This window comes from Mirounga leonina, unplaced genomic scaffold, assembly GCF_011800145.1.
Source record: "Mirounga leonina isolate KUSES-001 unplaced genomic scaffold, KU_Mleo_1.0 Mir_166, whole genome shotgun sequence".
In the NCBI taxonomy this organism is placed as follows: domain Eukaryota; kingdom Metazoa; phylum Chordata; class Mammalia; order Carnivora; family Phocidae; genus Mirounga; species Mirounga leonina.
Window position 1 is genome coordinate 12411050 of NW_023270418.1, and position 22705 is coordinate 12433754.

Here is a 22705-nt window from a genome sequence, read left to right on the forward strand (position 1 = left end):
TTATCTCCCTCTCCCTCTGCTCCAAACCCTGCTCTCTATCTCTCTCAAATAAATAAATAAAATCTTCCAAAACAAAAACAAAAACCCCAACATCAACAACAAAAAACTCCACACCAGGGGCGACCGGGGTGGCTCAGTCGGTAAGCTTCGGACTCAGTCTCAGCTCAGGTCTTGATCGCAGGGTCCTGAGTTCAAGCCCCGTCGCGGTCCACGCTGGGTGTGGAGCCTACTTAAACACAAAGAACAAACAAAACCCAAACTCCACGCCACAGGTAGGGCACTGAGGCACAGAGCAGTTAAGCCACTTGCCGAGTCCCAGAGCTAATCCACGGTGGGACATGGTAGGCACCCAGGTGGGCTGAGCCTGCGGGGCGCTAACTGCCGCCAGCGCCGGGGAGACGCCGAGCAACGGTGGGAAGCGGGCCGCGTAGGTGCTGGCGCCGGTCCTGCGGCCCACACGGAAACGCTCCCTCCTTGGCTACCGCCCACGTCACGACCGCACAGCGCAGCCCAGGAGGGCGTGGGCCGCACCTTTTCCCGGCCCGCGGGGCTGCAGGTTACACACCGCCCCGGCAGGCACGTGACCCGTGGAGTGTGGCGCGCGGCGCCCTGGGCGGGCCGGGGGCGGGGCCTGACGGGAGCCCCGCCCCGTCCCGGGCCAGTTAACCGGCCGCCGAGGGGCGGGCGCCCACTCCGCGGTGCCGCGGTCGGTGGAGGTGGTGACCTGGCGGGCGCGGTAATGGCCACGGTGCGGGAGAAGGCGGCGGCGCTGAACCTCTCGGCTCGCCACAGCCCGGCGCAGAGGCCTCCGGGTAGGGGCTGAGGACCGCTGTCGGGGGCGTGTGGGGGTCCCGGGGCGGGCCGGGGGCGGGGGCGGGGTGGCGCTCAGGCTGCGGTTCTCGCGCGGGACCGGGACCCCGCCGGGTCCCGCGGGCTCGGCGCGTCTGTAGCCACTCAGGCCAGCACCTCGTCGTGGCGGCGAATTGGGTCCCTCTCCCGTGGGTGGGCTTCGGCCGGCAGACTCCGCCGCCCTCTCAGCCCAGCTCTTTACTTAGTTCCCCAACTTGAACTTCGCCGCGCGCTCGTCAGTGGCCCGCTGCGTGCCAGGCGCTCTCACTAGGTCTCCAGACACGCTCCACGTCGTTACTCGTAGCGCGCGTATCTGGACTTGGGTGGCTCTTTGCCTTGCGTCTCCTCCGCAAACCTCGACTCCACAATATGGCCAGGGAACCAGCGCCTCTCTTGCCCCCTCTGTTCTCCAGACATCCTGGGGGTGATGAGTGGTTTTTGTTCGACGGGAAGGAACCTGGCGTAAAAAGTATTTGTTCGTTAAATTTTCTGGATGAGCAGTATTTCAGTGAATAGAAGTTTTGAACTTTTTTTTTTTTTTTTAGTGGTTATATGACATTAGGAGAGACGTTGGTGAATTCTGCCACCAGCTTAATCATATCCTTGGGGGTAGTTTGCTTAGCCTTTTGCTTTCTTTGAATATCCAAACAAATGAACGGAATGGATGATCAGTTCTAAAATTCTGTTCCTAGCATATTACAACTCAGTAAATAAAGATATTCAGACAACACAGCTTTTTTTTTTTTTTTTTTTTTTTTTTTTTTTTTTTTTTTTCTCCTTTTTCTTTCTAGATAAGTTAAACCTTTCCCCCTTTCTGTATCTGCTGCGTGGGGTGTTATAGGTTCCCTATCTGACAGAAACTTTTCCTTTGGAAAATACCAACCAGTGAAACTGACTCCTTCCTCAAGATGACAGTAGTCAGTGACTTAGGTCATTTGGGTGCATCTCAATGGCTCCAGTCTTGTGTTGACTTATAATTACTAATGTTCCTTTTGATCTTCAAAATACTAATGATAAATTGTGATAAAAAACTACTTTTCTAGGAACAATCATAATATTGACCTTCTTCTGCCCCAATTTGAAGGATTCAGATAAGCATATGATGGCTACATTCAGAATTTCTCTTTGTTTTGCATTTTGAAGAGGAGGGATTCATTCATCATTTGAGAATTCAAAATTGGAAACAGTCTTGGGAAATCTTTAGGCTTACTGTCTGAGTGAAATTGCCAACTTTTGTGTGATTAGAACCATAGCACCCTGTCTTCTCTAACAGCTGAAATACCAGTTCTGAGCTTTGGGCTTTTGTGAACAGGTTCTTAGATGGCATAAGGGAATATGTATTCAAAATTAAGTAGGTGACTGTCAGAGGGAAGAGCTGAAGTGCTGGTTAGCAGATTTGAACCCAAGGAAAAGACCAGTTTCCTGCTCGGCAGGTGCAGTGGGCAGAGAAGGGCCCACTGCCTTTTTTTCATTTGTTTTGCTTGCTAGGGTTGGAACCCTACCTGTTAGCATTTGTTAATCCCTCTTCCACCCTTTAGTTCCCTGTCACAGTCCCAGGGAGCACAGTAATAGGAGCCCGTGCTTCTTGGTTCCTTGCTATTGGCTTTCTTTGTGCTCTGGCAAGCAGCTTTGTACACTTCGTTCTCTACTGAATAGTTACTCTTCCACGCCCTAAAGGGGCTGTAATGACCAGGGACCTGATTTAGGTAGAAGATATGAATGCTATAAGCTAAACTTCGGCACTTACTTCGAAGATATTTGCCTTTTAATATAGACGAACAAGAAAGTGGTGTGTTACCCTGTTATCCCTTCATACTGTAACCTAATTCTTTGAATTCACCTGGTATCACTTTTCCAGAGAGCTCAAAGTACTTCCCATATGCTGTCTCATTAATCTGTATGCAGTAAAGTGGGGGCCAATGCCTACTTTTGTGGATACTTCTCTTAATCTGTTTTAAAGTTGTTCTTTTTTTTTTTTTTTTAAGATTTTATTTATTTATTTGACAGAGAGAGACACAGCGAGAGAGGGAACACAAGCAGGGATGTGGGAGAGGGAGAAGCAGGCTTCCTGCCGAGCAGGGAGCCCGATGAGGGGCTCGATCCCAGGACCCTGGGATCATGACCTGAGCTGAAGGCAGACACTTAACGACTGAGCCACCCAGGCGCCCCTAAAGTTGTTCTTATTAGAAGAGATTTCTTTTACATATTTTACCTACTTGCAGCCTTCTTTTTAGAGGCAGTCTCAGGCTTCAGCCTGACATGTCTAATACCATGTAAGAGGAAAACAAACTTTGGACTACTAAAACCAATATGCAGTAAAAGCATTGCATATTGGTATGATTGTATAGCAAGTTTTTGCCACTCAGTCACAGCTGCCTATTTGAATACCCAAAACTCAGTTCTTTACATTTATGTATTTTCATAAGGTTTTGGTTAATATCCAATCGATGTAGTTCTTTTTGTTGGTCTTGACAATTCTGTAACATTTTAAAACCTCTTGAAAAAAATTCTAAAATTCTGAAACAAATAATACATTATATGTTAAAAAAAAAAAGAAGAAGATAGTAGGAAGGGAAGAATGAAGGGGGGGAAATCGGAGGGAGAGACGAACCATGAGAGACAATGGACTCTGAGAAACAAACTGAGGGTTCTAGAGGGGAGGGGGGTGGGGGGATGGGTTAGCCTGGTGATGAGTATTAAAGAGGGCACGTATTGAATGGAGTGCTGGGCGTTATACGCAAACAATGAATCATGGAACACTACATCAAAAACCAATGATGTATGGTGATTAACATAACAGAATAAAATAAAATTTAAAAAAAATTCTCTTTGGGGCGCCTGGGTGGCTCAGTTGGTTAAGCGACTGCCTTCGGCTCAGGTCATGATCCTGGAGTCCCTGGATCGAGTCCCGCATCGGGCTCCCTGCTCGGCAGGGAGCCTGCTTCTCCCTCTGACCCTCCCCCTTCTCATGTGCTCTCTCTCTCTCTCTCATTCTGTCTCAAATAAATAAATAAAATCTTAAAAAAAAATTATCTTTAATCCTAAATGACTTAAGATGTTTTTTAATTTTTTAAAGATTTTATTTATTTATTTGGGGTGCCTGGGTGGCTCAGTCGTTAAGTGTCTGCCTTCGGCTCAGGTCATGATCCCAGGGTCCTGGGATCAAGCCCTCCCTCGGGCTCCCTGCTCCACAGGAAGCCTGCTTCTCCCTCTCCCACTCCCCCTGCTTGTGTTCCCTCTCTAGCTGTGTCTCTCTCTGTCAAATAAATAAAATCTTTAAAAAAAAAAAGATTTTATTCATTTGAGAGAGAGCAGAGAGAGCACACATGAATGGAGGGAGGAGCAGAGGGAGTGGGAGAAGCAGGCCTCCCGCTGAGCAGGACCAATCCCAGGACCCCAAGATCATGACTGGAGCTGAAGGCAGGCACTCAACTGACTGAGCCACTAAATGACTTAGGATTTTTTTTTATATAGATTATTATTTTTTTAAGATTTTATTTATTTGACAGAGACACAGAGAGAGAGGGAAGACAAGCAGGGGGAGTGTGAGAGGGAGAAGCAGGCTTCCCGCCGAGCAGGGAGCCCGATGTGGGGCTCGATGCGGGGCTTGATCCCAGGACGCTGGGATCATGACCTGAGCCGAAGGCAGATGCTTAACGACTGAGCCACCCAGGTGCCCCTAAATGACTTAGGATTTATATATTATTTTCTGATGAAGAGTTAAATCTTCTGGTATGTGACACATCTTGGTCTTATCTGCTAGCAGTCTTTATTTACTGAATTCTGTTTAAAGCTTGACATCATCAGGTGGTACGAATAGTTAAAGGATAAACTCTTTGAAGGTAGGGACTCTGTCCCCTTAGGTCAGAGGAAGGAAGAAGAAGTAAAATACCTTTCCTTTTCACTTTTTATTTTTTTATTTTTAATTTTTAAAAAAATATTTATTTGAGAGAGCAAGTGAGAGAGAGCACAAGCAAGGTGAAGGGCAGAGGGAGAAGAAGACTCCCTACTGAGCGGGGAGCCCGATGTGCGACTCAATGCCCGGACTCCGGGATCATGACCTAAGCCAAAGGCGGACGCTTAACCGACTAAGCCACCCAGGTGCCCCTTTTTACTTTTTAAATAAACTTTTAGAATTTTCTTTTTTTTCTTTTTGTTTTTAAGATTTTATTTATTTGACAGAGAGACAGCGAGAGAGGGAAGACAAGAAGGGGGAGTGTGAGAGGGAGAAGCAGGCTTCCCGCTGAGCAGGGATCCTGATGCTGGGCTCGATCCCAGGACCCCGTGATCATCACCTGAGCTGAAGACAGATGCCTAATGACTGAGCCAATCAGGCGCCCCAAACTTAGAATTTTAGAATAGATTTAGGTTTACAAAAAAGTCATGAAGTTTGTATATAGATTTCCCACCCACATGTCCTTTACTCATTTTCCCTTATTATTAACATCTTACATTAGTATAGTACATTTGTCACAATTAATGAACCAATGTTAACACATAATTATTAACTGAAGTCCATACTTTATTCAGATTTCCTTAATTTTTTTTTAAAGATTTTTTATTTATTTGAGAGAGAGAGAGCATGAGAGGGGGGAGGGTCAGAGGGAGAAGCAGACTCCCTGCTGAGCAGGGAGCCCGATGCGGGACTCAATCCCAGGACTCCAGGATCATGACCTGAGCTGACTTAACCTACTGAGCCACCCAGGCGCCCCAAGATTTCCTTAATTTTTGCCTAATGTTCTTTTTCTGTTCCAGGATCCCGTTCAGGATATTACATTACATCCAGTCCTTAGGCTCTCCTAGATTGTGACAGTTTCCCACTTTGTTTTGAGTTGTACATCTGTTCATTGCTGGGTACTGATGCTACCTTACCTATATTGTCTCCTGTGATCCTCCCAGTAACTGAGAGAAGTGGACCCGGCTCTGTTTTGCAACAGAAAAGTTACACTGTTTGCCCAAGATTGCATTACTAGTAAATGATGGAGCCAAGAATAGAACCCAGGGATCTGGGACTCCAGACTGCATGCTTTTGTCTTACTCTTTGTATCCACAGAAACTAGCCCTGTGCCTGCTGCATTAACACATGTTTTCGTGTCCTAATTTATTCAGTTAACCCACAGTTTCTGAACTCTGGGCACTGTTGACATTTTCTTTGTCGTGGGGGCTGACACTTCAGCAGTGTCCCTAGGCCCTCTACTCACTAAATGCCGGGAGCACTTCCCCTTCCTCAGCTTGTGACGATCAAGAATGTCTCCAGACACTGCCAAATATCTAGTTGGGAGTAAAATCATCCACTAAGAACCACTGCATTAACCTTCCTTTAAAAAATTTTTAGTAGTTGGCAATCATCTACAACCCACAAGTGTCAAATAACCAAATGTATTATGTGAGGCAGTCTGTAAGGCAATTAAATAATTTGAACTTTTGCAAACTATAAGGACATTTGAAAAAAAAAGGCACTAGCTCACTGTTCAGGTTTTGTGGAAAATTGCCTAACATGAGCTAGCTGAATTCTTTTTTTTTTCCCCTGTGAGGTGAGGACAGTGTAATGCCCGAGAATGAAAAGGAATTGTTAACATGTTCATTTAGAAGTAGCATTTTTTTTCATAATTCTTTGTGTGTTTACCTTGCATTGGGATCCACTTTTATAATGTGTATATGATCTTCTAAGGAGGTGAATAATCCTACTGATTTGAAGTGATCATAGAATTGTTTTTGCCCGTAAGTAGGTTTCACCAGCAGGGCCGTAGTAGATGTGTTACACAGATCATAGGTGAAGCTGATTATCCTTTTGTAACTTTTGAATAAATGTAATTTCTTGACACATCTGCTTTATGACTTGATTTTTAGGGAATTATTATAATGTGATTATTTAGTGTGTATTTATAGAAGGGAAAATAATTATTAGCATCACATATATAAGAGTTCAACATTAGAAATTTAACTTTTTTATTGTTGGTAAACTTTTTTGGGTAGATTTCAAATACATGCAAAGGACAGGTCTTGCTTTTGAAAATAACTATTGCTTTCAAGCGAATAAAGATGAGTGCTTGAAAAATGAATGTTAACTAGCCTAGGCTTATATAGTGCTTACGAGCATATATAGTATGTTATAGATCTAGTTTAAAACAATCTCTGAGCCTCTTGTTAGGCCACCTTCCGAAAAAGCTTTTTATCTGAGAAGGTCACATTTGTTTCTATACCTCATTTCTTACCATATTTTATGTGGTGGTCAATGTCCATTCTAAATGGAGATGGGTAGAATTTCAGTCTCTCAGATCCTATAATCAGGGGCACCTGGGTGGCTCAGTTGTTAAGCGTCTGCCTTCGGCTCAGGTCATGATCCCAGGGTCCTGGAATCGAGCCCCGCATCGGGCTCCCTGCTGGGCGGGAAGCCTGCTTCTCCCTCTCTCACTCCCTCTGCTTGTGTTCCTGCTTTTGCTATCTCTGTCTCTGTCAAATAAATAAATAAAATCTTTAAAAATAAAATAAAATCCTATAATCAGATGTTTAGACCTGAAACCAACCTTAAACACAGTGTTCAGCTCTTGTATCAGTAAATGAAGAAACCAACCTATAGAGGTTAATTCTCTTATCCCAGGTTATCACAGCTAATCTCTAGATTCTTTGATCCTTTCATCATGATGCTTTTAGAACATTCTTGACCAAATGTAAATAAGGAAGCATCAAGATGCAAATAGTGATGAATTTTAATTAATTAATTTTAGAGAGAGGAGAGAGGGGGTTGGGGCAGGAGCAGAGGGAGAGGGAGAGAGAGAATCTCAAGCAGGCTCCACACCCCCAGCACAGAGCCCGATGTGTGGCTCCATCTCACGACCCTGAGATCGTGACCTGAGCCAAAATCAAGAGTCGGACACTTAACTGACTGGGGCACCCGGGTTAATAAGGTGAGCATCACTAATAATTAGATAGTGATGAATTTTAAAGAAATGTCTAGCTCATATGCAAGTGAGAGCTGAGGACAAGCTGAAGCTGAAATTCTGATGCTAGACTTACAAAGCACTCTTTGTCTACTTCTGGTCTCTTGAATCCTGTTTAGAAGTCACAGTAATTTGTCTCACTGTGCCATGGTCTGCTATACCCATATTCATTTCAACTCTTAGATGATGATAAATAAATTTCAAACCAGCATGTGGGGGATCTGTGTTCAACTGGTGAAGTCAGCATTAAAAAAACAGGTTATCCTGGTGTGGGTTTTGGCACATGTACTTGTCAAGTGCAGGGTATATTATGTATTAAAGTATCTGTATGAACATGAGCTAGTTTGGGTCTGTGGGTGGTGATGCTTGAGGGGAAATATCCCAGGATGCAATGTTGGGAATTAATGGTCAGTGAGAACAGAGGGGACCTGAAAGGGCTGAATTGTATCATGCCTGGAGGACTCTGGAAACTTTGCATGGCTCATAGGTGCCTACTATCCTGCTCTAACCTGTTCTTTAATCTTTTATACCATGTTATCCAACCTGCAGAACTTCCTGATTTTCCCATATTTAAGCAGCAAGTTAATATGTGGAAATTTATTCTTCTTACTTCCCCTCTGAAAACTAGCCTTTTCCATGTCACTGAAGCTGTGTATCCCTTCCCTCCCACCCCTTCTGTTGTCTTATTGATCTCCAATTAGTAAGTGACTCAGCCTTAATTTTTTTTTTTTTTTAAAGATTTTATTTATTTATTTGAGACAGAGAGAATGAGAGACAGAGAGCATGAGAGGGAGGAGGGTCAGAGGGAGAAGCAGACTCCCCGCCGAGCAGGGAGCCCGATGCGGGACTCGATCCCGGGACTCCAGGATCATGACCTGAGCCGAAGGCAGTCGCTTAACCAACTGAGCCACCCAGGCGCCCCTCAGCCTTAATTTTTAAGATTTGTATACCTACCTACTTGTAGCTCAACTGTTATGACTGAGATGTATCAAATTTAATATCATTATCAGCCCAGAAGTATATTTCACTGCCACTTAAAAGGCCCTCTGATCTCTACAAGTTTGAATCTTACTTTCCTCTCCTCTCCTACTCCTGTGTACTGTGACTAGTATATATTATAGAATTTATGGTATCCTACTTTATTTTAGGACTAATGGCTACTGTTTTTATTTATTTATTTATTGGTTTATTTAATGACTGCTTTTTTTTTTAAGGTTTTATTTATATACTAGAGCATGAGCAGGGGAGAGGGGCAAAGGGAGAGGGAGAAGCAGACTCCCTGCTGAGCAAGGAGGCCATCGTGGGGCTCAATCCCAGGACCCTGAGATCATGACCCAAGCTGAAGGCAGACGCTTAACCGACTGAGCCAGCCGGGCACACATGACTGCTGTTTTTAAATAACTTTGCTAAGGGTTCACAATGTTTTTTTTATTTTTTAGGGCTCACAAATCTTAAAGTTGTTTTGTTCTAATCTCATTGGCTCGCTTAAAGCTCTTTCACTTAATCCAAGTCTTCAGTGAAAAGTTGATGCTAAAACTGGTGACTTAATGTATTTATATTTGAATCCTAGAAGAAGTATGTTTACTGCTTGTGAAACTGGGTTTGTTTAACTCATGAACCTCAATTTCCTCAAAGTAAGATTATTAATAAGTATTTCAGAGAAGTTTATCAGGATTAAGCAAGAGAAGACAGAGCTTGTCATATTTAAGTACTCAAATATTAGTTATTAGTAATAATATGAAGATTTGAAAAAAGACTAAAGAGCAGACATTAAGTTCATTTATTTTTTTTCATTAAGTTCATTTAAATCCAGCTATAATCTCTAATATTTTAAGAAGCTAAGAATATTAACTTTGAACACTCCTTTTAATTAGTTACTGTGTCTGGAAACAGCGTAGCTACTCCTGGGTTCTAGATACCAGGAATGACCTGGACAGATTTTGAGATTTCCTTAAATGCTCCATTCTGGCTCTATTCAGTAGATATTAAATACTGTGCCAGTAGTAAATCTATTTCCACCTTGGAAATAGTTTTACTAGTTTATCTAGTTGATTCTCCTATAATTCAGTCCTTAAAACTGCCTACATGATATTTGGAAAACTGGCATCAATTACTACCTTCTTTGTTTAGTACTGGATTATGAAGTATCTTGAATTTTATTTTATTTTTATTTTTTTAAACTAATACTAGCAATTTTATTTTTTTATTACTTTTTTAAGATTTTATTTATTTATTTGAGAGAGAGAGAGAGATCATGAGCAGGGGGGAAGGGTAGAGGGAGAAGCAGACTCCCCGCTGAGCAGGGAGCCCAGTGCAGGACTCGATCCCAGGACCCTGGGATCGTGACCTGAGCTGAAGGCAGACGCCCAACAGACTGAGTGACCCAGGCACCCAGTATCTTGAATTTTAAAATATAAAAACAGTCTTGCTGATTATTTTAAACTAACATAATAATTGGTAGATAGTTAAACTACCCATCTATTTTTGGTCTGGGAAGTATACGAATAAACAGTAAAGGGCTTTATGTGTGTGCATGTGTGTATGTTAGTAATTTTCCTGGTGAAGATGTTAAAAGTTCTAGTAGCACAGAATGACACTGTAAGTGAATACAGTGTGATGGTTCACTATGATTCTTTTATTTATTATAATACAAAAGATGAATTCCAAATGACCCACTTAAAATTTATGACCCTAGTACATTAAGTGGAGTTTTAATGTCCTTCAGGAACTTATCTTTGCCTTCATCTCATACATTCTATTTATCTAAAAAGGCAGGAAGGTAATTTCAGGTAGCAGTTTCTTTAGTTATGTCTCCCCTTGTTCCTTACAGTTTTACTGATGCATAGTTTTCCTTTTTACACAACCTTAAGGGAAGTAGTAAGTTTCAACTTCTCTGTTAGAGTATCCTAAAAATAAAGGGAGTAAGACACCTAACAAAACTGGGGACTTAAAAATTAGAACCACTGAATATTCAGAGGATCATTGAAAAGTGTAACACATAAAAAGGCATACTCTGTTTATGTAAAAAGAGCCAGCCAGCCGGCCAGCCAGCCAACAAGCTGATGATTAGCTAGACTCTGTTCCATCAGCTTATTAAAACTAAGGTCCATTTTTTTTTCCTTTTAATTGTTTCTCCTTTTCTTTGTAGTTTTGCCAAATATCCGTTTATTACAATGAGGAAAAATGTGATAAATCTTTGAAAGCATGTTTTCTTTCATTTCTGTTTTGCTAAAATCTTGCTCAGTTTCTATGCTTTTCCTATCTTTGTGGTAGGCTGTGAGCTCCTATTGGGCAGGAACCAGTTTTCCCTGTTACAAAGTACTTAACTTATAAACTGCATAATAGGAAGCTTTAAAAATAGTAGTTTATTCCAACTCCTGTGTGTGTGTGTGTCTAAATGATACAGACCATGAACCAAATTCTAGTAGCGCCTCTTACAACATAATGTCTGGAAGTTACACTTAACCTCTGTGAATCTATTCTCCATTTCTCAAGTAGAGATTATGTCTACCTCATGGGGCTGCTAATGACCTAAATGTGAGGCACTTAGTAGAGTTCCGTGCACATGATTAGTAGCTGCCACAAGGACCTGCTTGATCTGCACTCCCCCACCCCAAAGACCATTTCCACTCCCCTCTGGTCTCCCTTCCTACTGTTCTCTCCCTGGTCACCCTCTCAGGCCATGCTGGCCTTGTTCCTCCTCTCTTGGCCAAGCACACTCGCTTCTCGGGCCTTTGTTCTTTCTGTTCTCTCTGCCCTTTCCCCAAATATCTGCACAGCTTGCTTCCTGGTTTTACTCAGGCTTCTGCTCAGATATCACCTTGTCAGATCTTTCCAGACATCCCCCCTAAAATAGTGTTCTCCTCTTCACCAGGCTTTATTTTTCTCCTAAGCACTCACCTAACACATACATATTGTGTGTATCTTCCCACAAAGTAGAAGTCTGTGAGAACAGGGACTCTGTTTTGCTCACCGATGTATCTAAGCCCATAGAACAGTGTTCAGCATATAGTAGGCACTGCATTTTTGATGAGCTGCTGCTGATTAAAAGTTCAATAACAAGCTGACCTCATAATTGTTCCTCATTAATGACTGTGGAAATTGCCACTTTTTGCTCAAGGATTGCTTAGGCCTGATGATAAATGAACAAGGTTACTCTGCGTTTTTCCCGTGCAGGTTTCAGTGTGGCCCAGAAACCGTTCGGAGCCACATATGTGTGGAGCAGCATTATAAACACGCTTCAAACACAGGTGCAGGTGAAAAAGCGAAGACACCATTTAAAAAGACACAATGACTGCTTTGTTGGTTCAGAAGCTGTGGATGTCATTTTTTCTCACCTAATTCAGAACAAATATTTCGGTGATGTGGATATTCCTCGGGCCAAAGTGGTGAGAGTGTGTCAAGCACTTATGGACTACAAAGTATTTGAAGCAGTTCCAACCAAAGTCTTTGGAAAAGACAAAAAACCTACATTTGAAGATAGTAGTTGCAGCCTTTACAGATTCACAACCATACCTAATCAAGACAGTCAGTTAGGCAAAGAGAATAAGCGATATTCACCTTCCAGGTTGGTATATAATGTTAGATTATCCTGGGGATATTGGCAGGATTTCATCGACTTTTTGGCGAGAGGCTGACTGGCTTTATGTTATTTTAGAAATTGTAAATTAGGCTAACATCTGGGTCTGTGGGGAAATTTGATAAAATACAGTGAATTTCTATTTATTTGGTATCTCCTGGAATTCCTACTTACTCATATATTATATTTAGCAGAAATAATCAACAAACTTTGATTTTCTTTCTGCATCAATTTACAATCATAGTATAAAAATATGTTAGAGAGTTTATACACAAAGTGATATGAGAACAGAAAAGGTGAAGGGAGGCTGGTGGGTTATCACTAGAATCTAGGACATGGTAGATGTTAAGTATGAAAAGCATGTGGGACCCAGAATGCAGAGGATTTTATATGACATACAACATAAAGAGTTTGCAATCAATCATACAGATGTTGGGGAGGCCACAGAAAATGACATTGAATCTTAGAAAGGTCATCCTGGCAGCCATACGGACAGCCTAACTGGGAGAGCCAGTTAGGAATCTATTGCACTATTGCAGTCTACAGATGAGGGTGAAGTGAGCAGCAGTGGTGAAGAAGGAATCATGTCAAGGGAGACTGGGGGACAGAATTGTAGAACCCAGTGCTTGAAATGGATGTATGTGATGAGTACATAATTAACTTGGTTATTTGTCATGAAATAAGACGTTTCTCTCTCTCTCTTTTTTTTTTTTTAAAGATTTTATTGATTTATTTGAGAGAGAGAAAGAGCACAAGAGGGGGGAGCGGGAGAGGGAGAAGCAGACTCCCTGCTGAGCAGGGAGCCCGATGCGGGACTCGATCCCGGGACTCCAGGATCATGACCTGAGCCGAAGGCAGTCGCTTAACCAACTGAGCCACCCAGGCGCCCAAGACGTTTCTCTTTTATTTTCTTCAGCGAAACTGTATAGAAGTGACTGTGTAACTGAAGCTCTTATAATTCAGATCTGACCCAAAGAGTTTTAGTGTTACCGACTTTCAATTTTTTTTTTTTTTAAGTTTTATTTATTTGAGAGAGAGAGCAAGAACAAGCAGGGGGAGGGGTGGAGGGAGAGGGAGAAGCAGGCTCCCCACCGAACAGGGAGCCCAACGTGGGGCTCGATCCCAGGACCCTGAGATCATGACCTAACCTGAAGGCAGATGCTTAACCAACTGGGCCACCCGGGCGCCCCTTTCAATTGTTTTTAATGTATAGTATATCAAAAATTGTGTATTTTTAGTGTATTTAGTGTATCAAATATCTTTTTTTAAAGATTTTTATTTATTTGACAGAGAGAGATACAGCGAGAGAAGGAACCCAAGTAGGGGGAGTGGGAGAGGGAGAAGCAGGCTTCCCACTGAGCAGGGAGCCCGATGCCGGGCTCGATCCCAGGACCCTGGGATCATGACCTGAGCCGAAGGCAGACGCTTAACAACTGAGACATCCAGGCACCCCTGTATCAAATATCTTAATGTCTTAACTTTCAAGACTCTCTATTTAAAAGATGGTAACATTTACCTCTCTGTTTAGGAAAGATATATGAGGGTAAGATAGGGCAAAATCACTGCTTTCCAAATGCAAGTCCACATTCTTTATGTGAAACCTTTGGGGCCACATGCATTTAGAAATTTGGAACTTTGGAGGTTTTAAAAAGATAATTTTGTAGATAGAACATATATTAGATAACACTCCTAGAGGGACCTGGGAGAGCATCTGGTAATGAAATGCATTAATATTTCTGCAGTAAACAAAATACTCATATTAACTGGGATAAGTAAAGACTATGCAGGACAGGTTTCCCCACCCCCCCGGCCCCAGTAAAGTGAGGACAGGTTTTGTCACTATATGAGTTCTGAATAAACTTTAGATTTCTCACAGCCTTTGGGGTTTCAGAATTGTGGGTAAATATTTGTAGGTCTGTATTTGGAAAATGATGAGCACTATCCACCAAAGAATGCCCCAGAAATAGAGATAAGTGATAAAAACAGTAAGCATAATGAAGTTTGGTTATGTTTTAAAATTGGAGATCAAAATTTTAGTCATCGAATTGCTTAAATCTAAATATTCAAAGAAAAATTTAGAGTATGTATATTTGGGCTCGAGAGTGAAGGTGGATGTTTTTGTATTCTACTCTTAGAATTTGCATTTGTTGTTTTTGCTCTGAAATACATAAGCTTTGTAGAAACTCAGCTCTTTGATGGTAAAGTATTTCTCTGGGCTTACTAAAATAAATTAATAATTAATAAACAATACTAAAATAAATAAATTCATTTTAGGTATTCCGATGTATTATTTAAGTCATCTGATATCAAATCAGCAAGTTTAGAGGATCTGTGGGAAAATCTGAGTTTAAAGCCTACTAACTCTCCTCCTGTAAACATCTCTGCAACCTTGTCTCCACAAGGTAAGTAAAGATGTTGCAAGTAAGAAATTTAGAAGACCAACTTCAGATAAAATTAGTTATTTAAAACTTTTCAATCTTAACCTTTATTAGAATTTAAATATTCAGAGCACAAAGAAAGAGTACACTGTGTATTAAAGTTGTTTATATTAAGTTTTAACAGAGGTCTATTATCTTCAACAAATAGATCAGTGTTGCAATTCTTGAACACTGACTTTTGTCCTATCAGCTGGCAGAGGTTCAAGCTGCAGTGTTTTGCGTGCAGATTTTTATTTATTTTAAATATGCTCTCAGATATCTTTTTCTCTAACATCTTATGAGGTTAAATAAAATTTTGAAAATTACATTAGAACATTAACAGAACTCTTATGTTCTTCCTTGTCTATGGCAATGGAATGCAGATTAATGACTGATTTCCACCTTCCCTCCCCCATCCCAGTTGTGGAAACCCTGAGTGGAATAATCTGCAGCCAATAGTTTCAGACCAGTTTTCAGATTGAATAATGAATCATTCTTTCTTTCAAAGTCCTTATTAACATGTTACATGACTTGATCTCTTATCTCTGCCATATTGCTTTTACAGTAAAAGAATGAAAAGAATTCCTGCTGTCTAAAGTCTGTTCTCCTACACTTTAAACAAATCTTGAATTGTTTTACTTTGTCATAAGAAACCACTTTATAAATAAGGTTGACTTTTTTTTCTCTTTTCTCTTTTTTTTTGCCAAAATTTATACCTTAGACTTGCCTAGACAAATATCGTGGTATTTAGTAAATATTTTTACTTTTCACTTTGTCATTTTCCTGTGCAGTTATTAATGAAGTATGGCAAGAAGAAACAATTGGACGTCTACTGCAGCTCGTAGACCTTCCACTTCTTGACTCCTTACTCAAACAGCAAGAGGTTGTATCTAAAGTTCCTCAGCCTAAGAGGCGACCTGATTTGGTCAACAGCAGTAACTATCTGGATCGAGGGATTCTCAAGGCTTACAGTGACTCTCAGTATGTGGAAATACATCTATCTCAATAATTTGAGTGTGTTTGTAGGAAAATCGTAGATAATGGTTTTAAGATAATCTCCTGAATTCTTCCGTCCACGGGATCAGATATGCATTAGCAGTTGATAATTATCAGGACTTGGGAAAGTGAAGAACAAAATTACCTTGGTCAAAATTAGAAAGAGATATAATTTTCATTATTTTTTTATATTTATTTTTGCTTCTCACATAACCTACTTACACATCAAGTGAAGAAAATGATTCTTCTTATCTTTGTTAAAATGTAGGGCTCTCTGGTCTTCAAAGGGACCCGGAACAAAATTAACAGATTTGACAAATTCTTAGACTCGTTTGACTACCTATACTTTTATGCTTCACCAAAATATCTTGAATATGTATTTTTTTTAAAGATTTTATTTATTTATTTGACAGAGAGAGACATAGCGAGAGAGGGAACACAAGCAGGGGGAGTGGGAGAGGGAGGAGCAGGCTTCCCACTGAGCAGGGAGCCCGACATGGGGCTTAATCCCAGGACCCTGGGATCATGACCTGAGCCGAAGGCACATGCTTAACGACTGAGCCACCCAGGCGCTCCTTGAATATGTATTTTTTAATTAACTAGTGTTATTGAAGAGAGAATGAAAGTAACTCTTGCTCTCATATCTGACTATCATTCTTCTGAATATAAATCTTAAATTGTGAAGGCTTAACTTCAGGTGCTAAAGGAAGTATGATTTTTTTTTTTTTCCGTTAAGGAAGAGTTCTATATTCCTTATAACTTTGAAATTCTTTTCTTAAGTAAAATTATTAAAGGTTAAAATCTTGTATTTTCTAGCTTGTTTAATTTTTAATTACTTTGCCTCAGCAGATCGTGTTCAGTAGTTAGGGAGATGGGAATGTTTAAAAGGAATGCAACTTACATTTCTCAGTACTTCTTCACAAGTTCCACAGTCCAGTGAACTATTAATAGTTAAATACCAAAAGATAGTTTAAAACCTTATGCAAGGGGTGCCTGGGTGGCTCAGTCGTTAAGCATGTGCCTTCGGCTCAGGTCATGATCCCAGGGTCCTGGGATTAAGCCCCACATCGGGCTCCTTGCTCAGCGGGAAGCCTGCTCCTCCCTCTCCCACTCCCCCTGCTTGTGTTACCTCTCTTGCTGTCTCTCTCTCTATGTCAAATAAATAAATAAAATCTTAAATAAATAAATAAAATCTTACACACAAAAAAAGTTAATCCTAACATACTAGTTAACTGAACTCTGTGTGTATAATAGGACGATTATTATTCAACAAGAATTTAAATCATTATGATGAGCACTGAGGGAAAAAAAGATAAATAAAATTGAATAAATCACACCTCTAATTCTTTTTTTTTTAAGGTGGGGGAGGGGCAGAGGGCTAGAGAGAATCTTAAGCAGGCTCCACCTCCAGTATGGAGCCCAAGGTGAGGCTCCATCTCAGGGCCCTGAGATCGTGACCTTTAGCTGAAATCAAGAGTCAGACATTTAACTGACTGAGCCTCCCAGGTGCCCCACACACCTATAATTCTTTAAAAAAAAAATGAATTTAAATCCTATTTCTATAATCTAGTTTTTTTTTAAGATTTTATTTATTTATTTATTTATTTTTTAATTTTATTTATTTATTTGAGACAGAGAGAATGAGAGACAGAGAGCATGAGAGGGAGGAGGGTCAGAGGGAGAAGCAGACTCCCTGCCGAGCAGGGAGCCCGATGCGGGACTCGATCCCGGGACTCCAGGATCATGACCTGAGCCGAAGGCAGTTGCCCAACCAACTGAGCCACCCAGGCGCCCCTAAGATTTTATTTTTAAGTAATCTCTATACCTATCATGGGGCTTGAACTCACAACCCCAAGATCAAGAGTTGCATGCTCCACCGACTGTGCCCCATATTTCTACGATCTAAAGTAACATGAAAACATTTTATAATTACCTTACATTTTAAATACAGAATTAGAAATTGTGCTAGAAGTGACCTTGAAGATCATCTTGCTGCATCTTACTATGAACTTGATGAAGCTGATGCACAGAAAGGTGGCATGACCTGCCCGATATAATGCTCTTGGGTGGTGGCAGAATTAGTTGTCCTGAGTTCATAGCAGTAGAGCACATGGTTGTTCTTTTTTAAACTACATATAAAATACATATAAAATATATCATGTATAGGGCGCCTGGGTGGCTCAGTCTTTAAGCGTCTGCCTTCGGCTCAGGTCATGATCCCAGGGTCCTGGGATCGAGTCCCACATCGGGCTCCCTGCTCAGCGGGAAGCCTGCTTCTCCCTCTCCCACTCCCCCTGCGTGTGCTCTCGCTGTCTCTCTCTCTGTCAAATAAATAAATAAATAAAATCTTTAAAAAATATATATGTCATGTATATTAGCAAGTTGAATATTTTTTTTTTTAAAGATTTTATTTATTTATTTGAGAGAGAGACTGAGAGAGAGAGAGCATGAGAGGGCGGAGGGTCGGGAGGGTCAGAGGGAGAAGCAGACTCCCTGCCAAGCAGGGAGCCCAATGCGGGACTCGATCCCGGGACTCCAGGATCATGACCTGAGCCGAAGGCAGTTGCTTAACCAACTGAGCCACCCAGGCGCCCGGCAAGTTGAATATTAAAAGTTATTCTAGAATTCTGTTTCTTGAAATGTAACATTTTTCTGATTTACCCAGGTGGCATTTTATTAGAAATGGAAACTAATATTTAATTGTTTTTGAAACCCTACCTTATCTTCCTCTGTTGTCTCCTAGCCAGAGTGAGAGATGATAGATCACAGAGCTCTGAAGTACACAACATCATATTAGAAAAATACTGGCCTAGGAGTCAGATCTGGGATCTAGTCCTAACTGGGACCCTGAGCAAGTAACTTAGAGTTTCTGGACCTCTGTTGTAAATTTAATATTAGAGTTTGAATTTTGATATCCTTTTCAGTTTACATTGTAGTGGATAGCTTCTGTTTTCACTTCGAAAAGAAAAAGAAGACATATGAAGCCAAACTTTTTGTCTGTGATACATGATCTAGCTATATTTTAAAAAGAATTACACATATCTATATCTAAGTGTATAGAAATTTATCCTCATGGCAAACTTGAAAGAGGTAGTAAATTAGGTACTATGTGTATATTTGTTACTTGCTTTTTAAAATACTTAAAAAAATTTTTTTGAAAATAATTCTTTTTTCCCCCATAGGGAAGATGAATGGCTCTCTGCAGCAACTGATTGCTTAGAATACCTTCCAGACCAGATGGTGGTGGACATAAGCAGAAACTTTCCTGAGCAACCAGATAGGATAGACTTAGTGAAAGAACTTCTCTTTGATGCCATTGGCAAATATTACAGTAGTAGGGAACCTCTGTTAAATCACTTATCTGATGTTCATAATGGCATTGCAGAGCTCTTAGGTAAGTAAGATCTTACTGGATACTGGAATTTGTCTTTTGGAGGAAACAGGAAAAAGTTAATTATCCTCAGAATGAACCAAATTGCTTCAGGCTCGAAGTGGATCTGGATAAATCCATGGAAAGTATGTTTATTCCAAACTTCTAGGGTTCATTTGGAAGGAGGCTTTAGTAAGTTCTAAAGTTATGCAGGAACTTCTGGTTGGCACAGGAGAATGCTGCCCTAATTCACTGTAAGTTTAATAGGTATAGTGTGGCAGTTCTCTTCTTTACAATACCACCAATACCAATACCACCACTCTCCCCCGCTTCATTGTCTTCAAAATGGCAGACACTCAATCCCTCTACCAATGAGCCAGACTGTTCGACATGGTTTGTTGAAAACAAATTGTGGATTTCAGAGAATCCTATTTTTCTCAGGTAGAGTTGGATACATCAGTACTTTACACATAGTGTACCCTTAAAATGTGTTGAATTAATGAAAAGCAGGCTGAGAATTTATTTACAAAGCCAAGAGTTTAATTTAACATCCTAAGATGATTATGACAAGGATTTAGGGTATCAGTTGCCAATTTGAGAATAGGCTGCCTTGATGGTTGGTATTGGTCATTTATTGTAATTCCTAGTTGTTTTGTTTTGCTTTTGAAAATAGTTTTGAGAGGCCCCTGAGTGGCTCAGTCGGTTAAGCGTCTGCCTTCTGCTCGGGTCATGGTCCCAGCATCCTGGGATCGAGCCCCGCATCGGGTTCCATGCTCAGTGGGGAGCCTGCTTCTCCCTCTCCTTCCGCCTGCCTGCCTATCTGCCTACTTGTGATCTCTCTCTCTCTCTCTGTCAAATAAATAAAATCTTAAAAAAAAAAGTTTTGAGTAAGTTTAGTGTTTAGCTTCAGCTTTACATTGAATTTTGTTCCCTTTGATAATCCTATTTGGTCAAAATTAAAAGCAGTTTTTTCTTTCGGATGAAGTGAACGGGAAGACTGAAATAGCATTAGAAGCCACTCAGCTCTTTCTAAAGCTTCTGGACTCCCAAAATAGAGAAGAATTTAGAAGACTACTGTATTTCATGGCTGTTGCAGCACATCCTTCTGAATTTAAATTACAGAAAGAAGTAAGTCTTTTGTCTAAATGTGAATTGTATTCGAGCAGCCTTAGTTCTTACAGGACCCACAAATCAGATTATTTCACATCGGCATCAAATATGCTGAAATGACTAATGACTATTAATATTCAACATTGCCTTCTATATAAACTCATTCTTTTAAATATACACTATTGGGTGTGTTTTATTTTTATAGAGCGACAACCGAATGGTTGTGAAAAGGATATTCTCAAAAGCGATTGTTGACAATAAAAATTTATCTAAAGGCAAAACTGATCTTCTCGTACTCTTTTTAATGGATCATCAAAAAGATGTTTTTAAGGTAAAATTCTGAAAGTAGTTAAGTTGAGCTTATGTAATAGATCACTGGATTAAAATGCATTTGAATAATCTGTGTCCCTCTTTTTTTTTTTTTTTTTAAGATTCCAGGAACTCTACATAAAATTGTTAGTGTTAAGCTCATGGCCATTCAGAAAGGAAGAGATCCAAATAGAGACACAGGTAATCTGAGAAATATAATTTTCATGATCTTCCAAAGATAAATTCCTAGTGTTTATTTGAAAGTATTTTGTTGCACTTTAATTTCCATTAAACTTTAAATTCCTCAGGGTTATCTAGACTTAGCAGAGAGCCTCCTTATGTCAAAAAGTAACTTGACCAAATTTAGACAGTCAGCAGTGCTTAGCATCTTCAATGCATTTTATAAACTGGGGAATAAGAATATAAATGTAAAAATATTGCTTATTTTTTTTAGTTAAATCTGAGGAATAGATTCATTAACTGAACTTTTTACTTTTAAACATAAAGGATATATATATTGCCAGAGAATTGATCAAAGTGATTATTCTGACCATACACAGAAGACAACCAAGGATGAACTAATGAATTTACTAAAGACTATTGATGAGGATTCAAAACTATCTGCCAAAGAGAAGAAAAAATTGCTAGGTCAGTTCTATAAGTGTCATCCAGACATCTTTATTGAGTATTTTGGAGACTGAGTTTTTAATGTCTGTATATAACTTATGTATTTTAATAATAAATTATGTATCCTAAATATCTAATCACATTTGTAATCTTAGATGTTCTAAATATGAAATTGTACTTAATAAAACATTTTTTGTATAAACTTCTGTGTCTGAAACTGAGTATTAGATGGTGTATTGCTGTTAGATATTAACCTCTTTAGGGTGAGCTGATTTATAAGTACTGTGCCCAGTACTTTATAGAACATCATAGAAATTTAATGATATGACATTGCAGTGTTTACATAACAAAGTATTAAATAGTAAGGAAGTCTATAATTACAAGTTAATAGGAGTGTGGTTTTTACCTTAAGAGGTACTCCTTAAAGATACAAGAGAGAAACTCAGGCTATGATAAAGTGAATTTGCTAATTACCATAAACAGTAGACAAGTCAGAAATTGAACTGTCCTGATGATTTTGAAAACTTCAACATCTTTTAAGTTTATTGGGGAAAAATTCAAACATTTAAAAATGAGCGAGAACAGAATAAAAGAATAACTTCCATGTACCTATTATCCACTTTCAACAATTGGCAACTCATGGCCAATCTCATTTAATCTATACCCCCATGCATTCCTTGCTCCCACCCCAGCAAGCGTCAGACATCATATCACTTAATCTATTAAATTTCAGAATGCATGGCTAAAAGATAAGGACATAAAAAAAATAACCACAATATCATCATTACATACACACAAACCCACAATTCCTTAATACCATCAAATATGCAGTCAGTAGTCACATTTTCTGATCCCAAATGATTTTGACAGTTTACTCAAATAGGGATCCATTAAGGTCCATAAATTACAATTGGTTAATGTGCTTCTTAAGTCTCTTTTAATCTGGGGTGCCTGGGTGGCTCAGTTGTTAAGCATCTGCCTTTGGGTCACGTCATGATTCCCAGAGTCCTGGGATCGAGCCGCGCATCAGGCTCCTCGCTCCGCCGGAAGCCTGCTTCTCCCTCTCCTGCTCCTGCTGCTTGTGTTCCCTCTCTCTCTGTGTCAAGTAAAATCTTTTTTTAAAAAAAGTCTCTCTTAATCTATATGTTCTTCTTTTAACTCCTCCTTCCTTCTCCTCCTCCTCCTTTTCTCGCTCTGCCTCTGTCATTGAATAAACCTGGTTAGTTCCTGAGTTTCTCCACAGTCTGGATTTTGCTGATTGCAAACCTGTACTAACTTTTATCATGTTCCTCTCATATCCTGTACTTCTTGTGAACTGGTCATTAGCACTAAAATCTTCAACTTTTTTTTTTTTTTTAAGATTTTACTTATTTGAGACAGAGCATAAGAGGGGGGAGGGTCAGAGGGAGAAGCAGACTCCCCGCTGAGCCGGGAACCTGACGCAGGACTGGATCCTGATCCCGGAGTCCCGGGATCAAGACCTGAGCCACCCAGGTGCCCCTAAAAT

At 40.3% G+C, this 22705-nt stretch overlaps 1 protein-coding gene across 1 annotated transcript; it reads left to right on the plus strand.

Annotated features, from left to right (window-relative positions):
- The first annotated feature begins 696 nt into the window (after positions 1 to 696).
- Positions 697 to 21466, plus strand: DEPDC7 (DEP domain containing 7). Its single transcript, XM_035012529.1, has 9 exons — positions 697 to 812; positions 11967 to 12357; positions 14644 to 14771; positions 15578 to 15767; positions 18965 to 19176; positions 20138 to 20280; positions 20468 to 20593; positions 20694 to 20772; positions 21079 to 21466. Exons 1-9 carry the CDS (start codon positions 740 to 742, stop codon positions 21270 to 21272), a joined length of 1536 nt encoding a protein of 511 aa, XP_034868420.1. The 5' UTR covers positions 697 to 739; the 3' UTR covers positions 21273 to 21466.
- Positions 21467 to 22705: the final 1239 nt, after the last annotated feature.

Coding starts and splice junctions, on each gene's coding strand:
- DEPDC7 (XM_035012529.1), top strand. CDS start 740: ATGGCCACGGTGCGGGAGAAGGCGGCGGCGCTGAACCTCTCGGCTCGC. Junction 14,772..15,577: donor TGCAACCTTGTCTCCACAAG/GTAAGTAAAGAT, acceptor TTTCCTGTGCAG/TTATTAATGAAGTATGGCAA. Junction 20,773..21,078: donor AGATCCAAATAGAGACACAG/GTAATCTGAGAA, acceptor TTAAACATAAAG/GATATATATATTGCCAGAGA.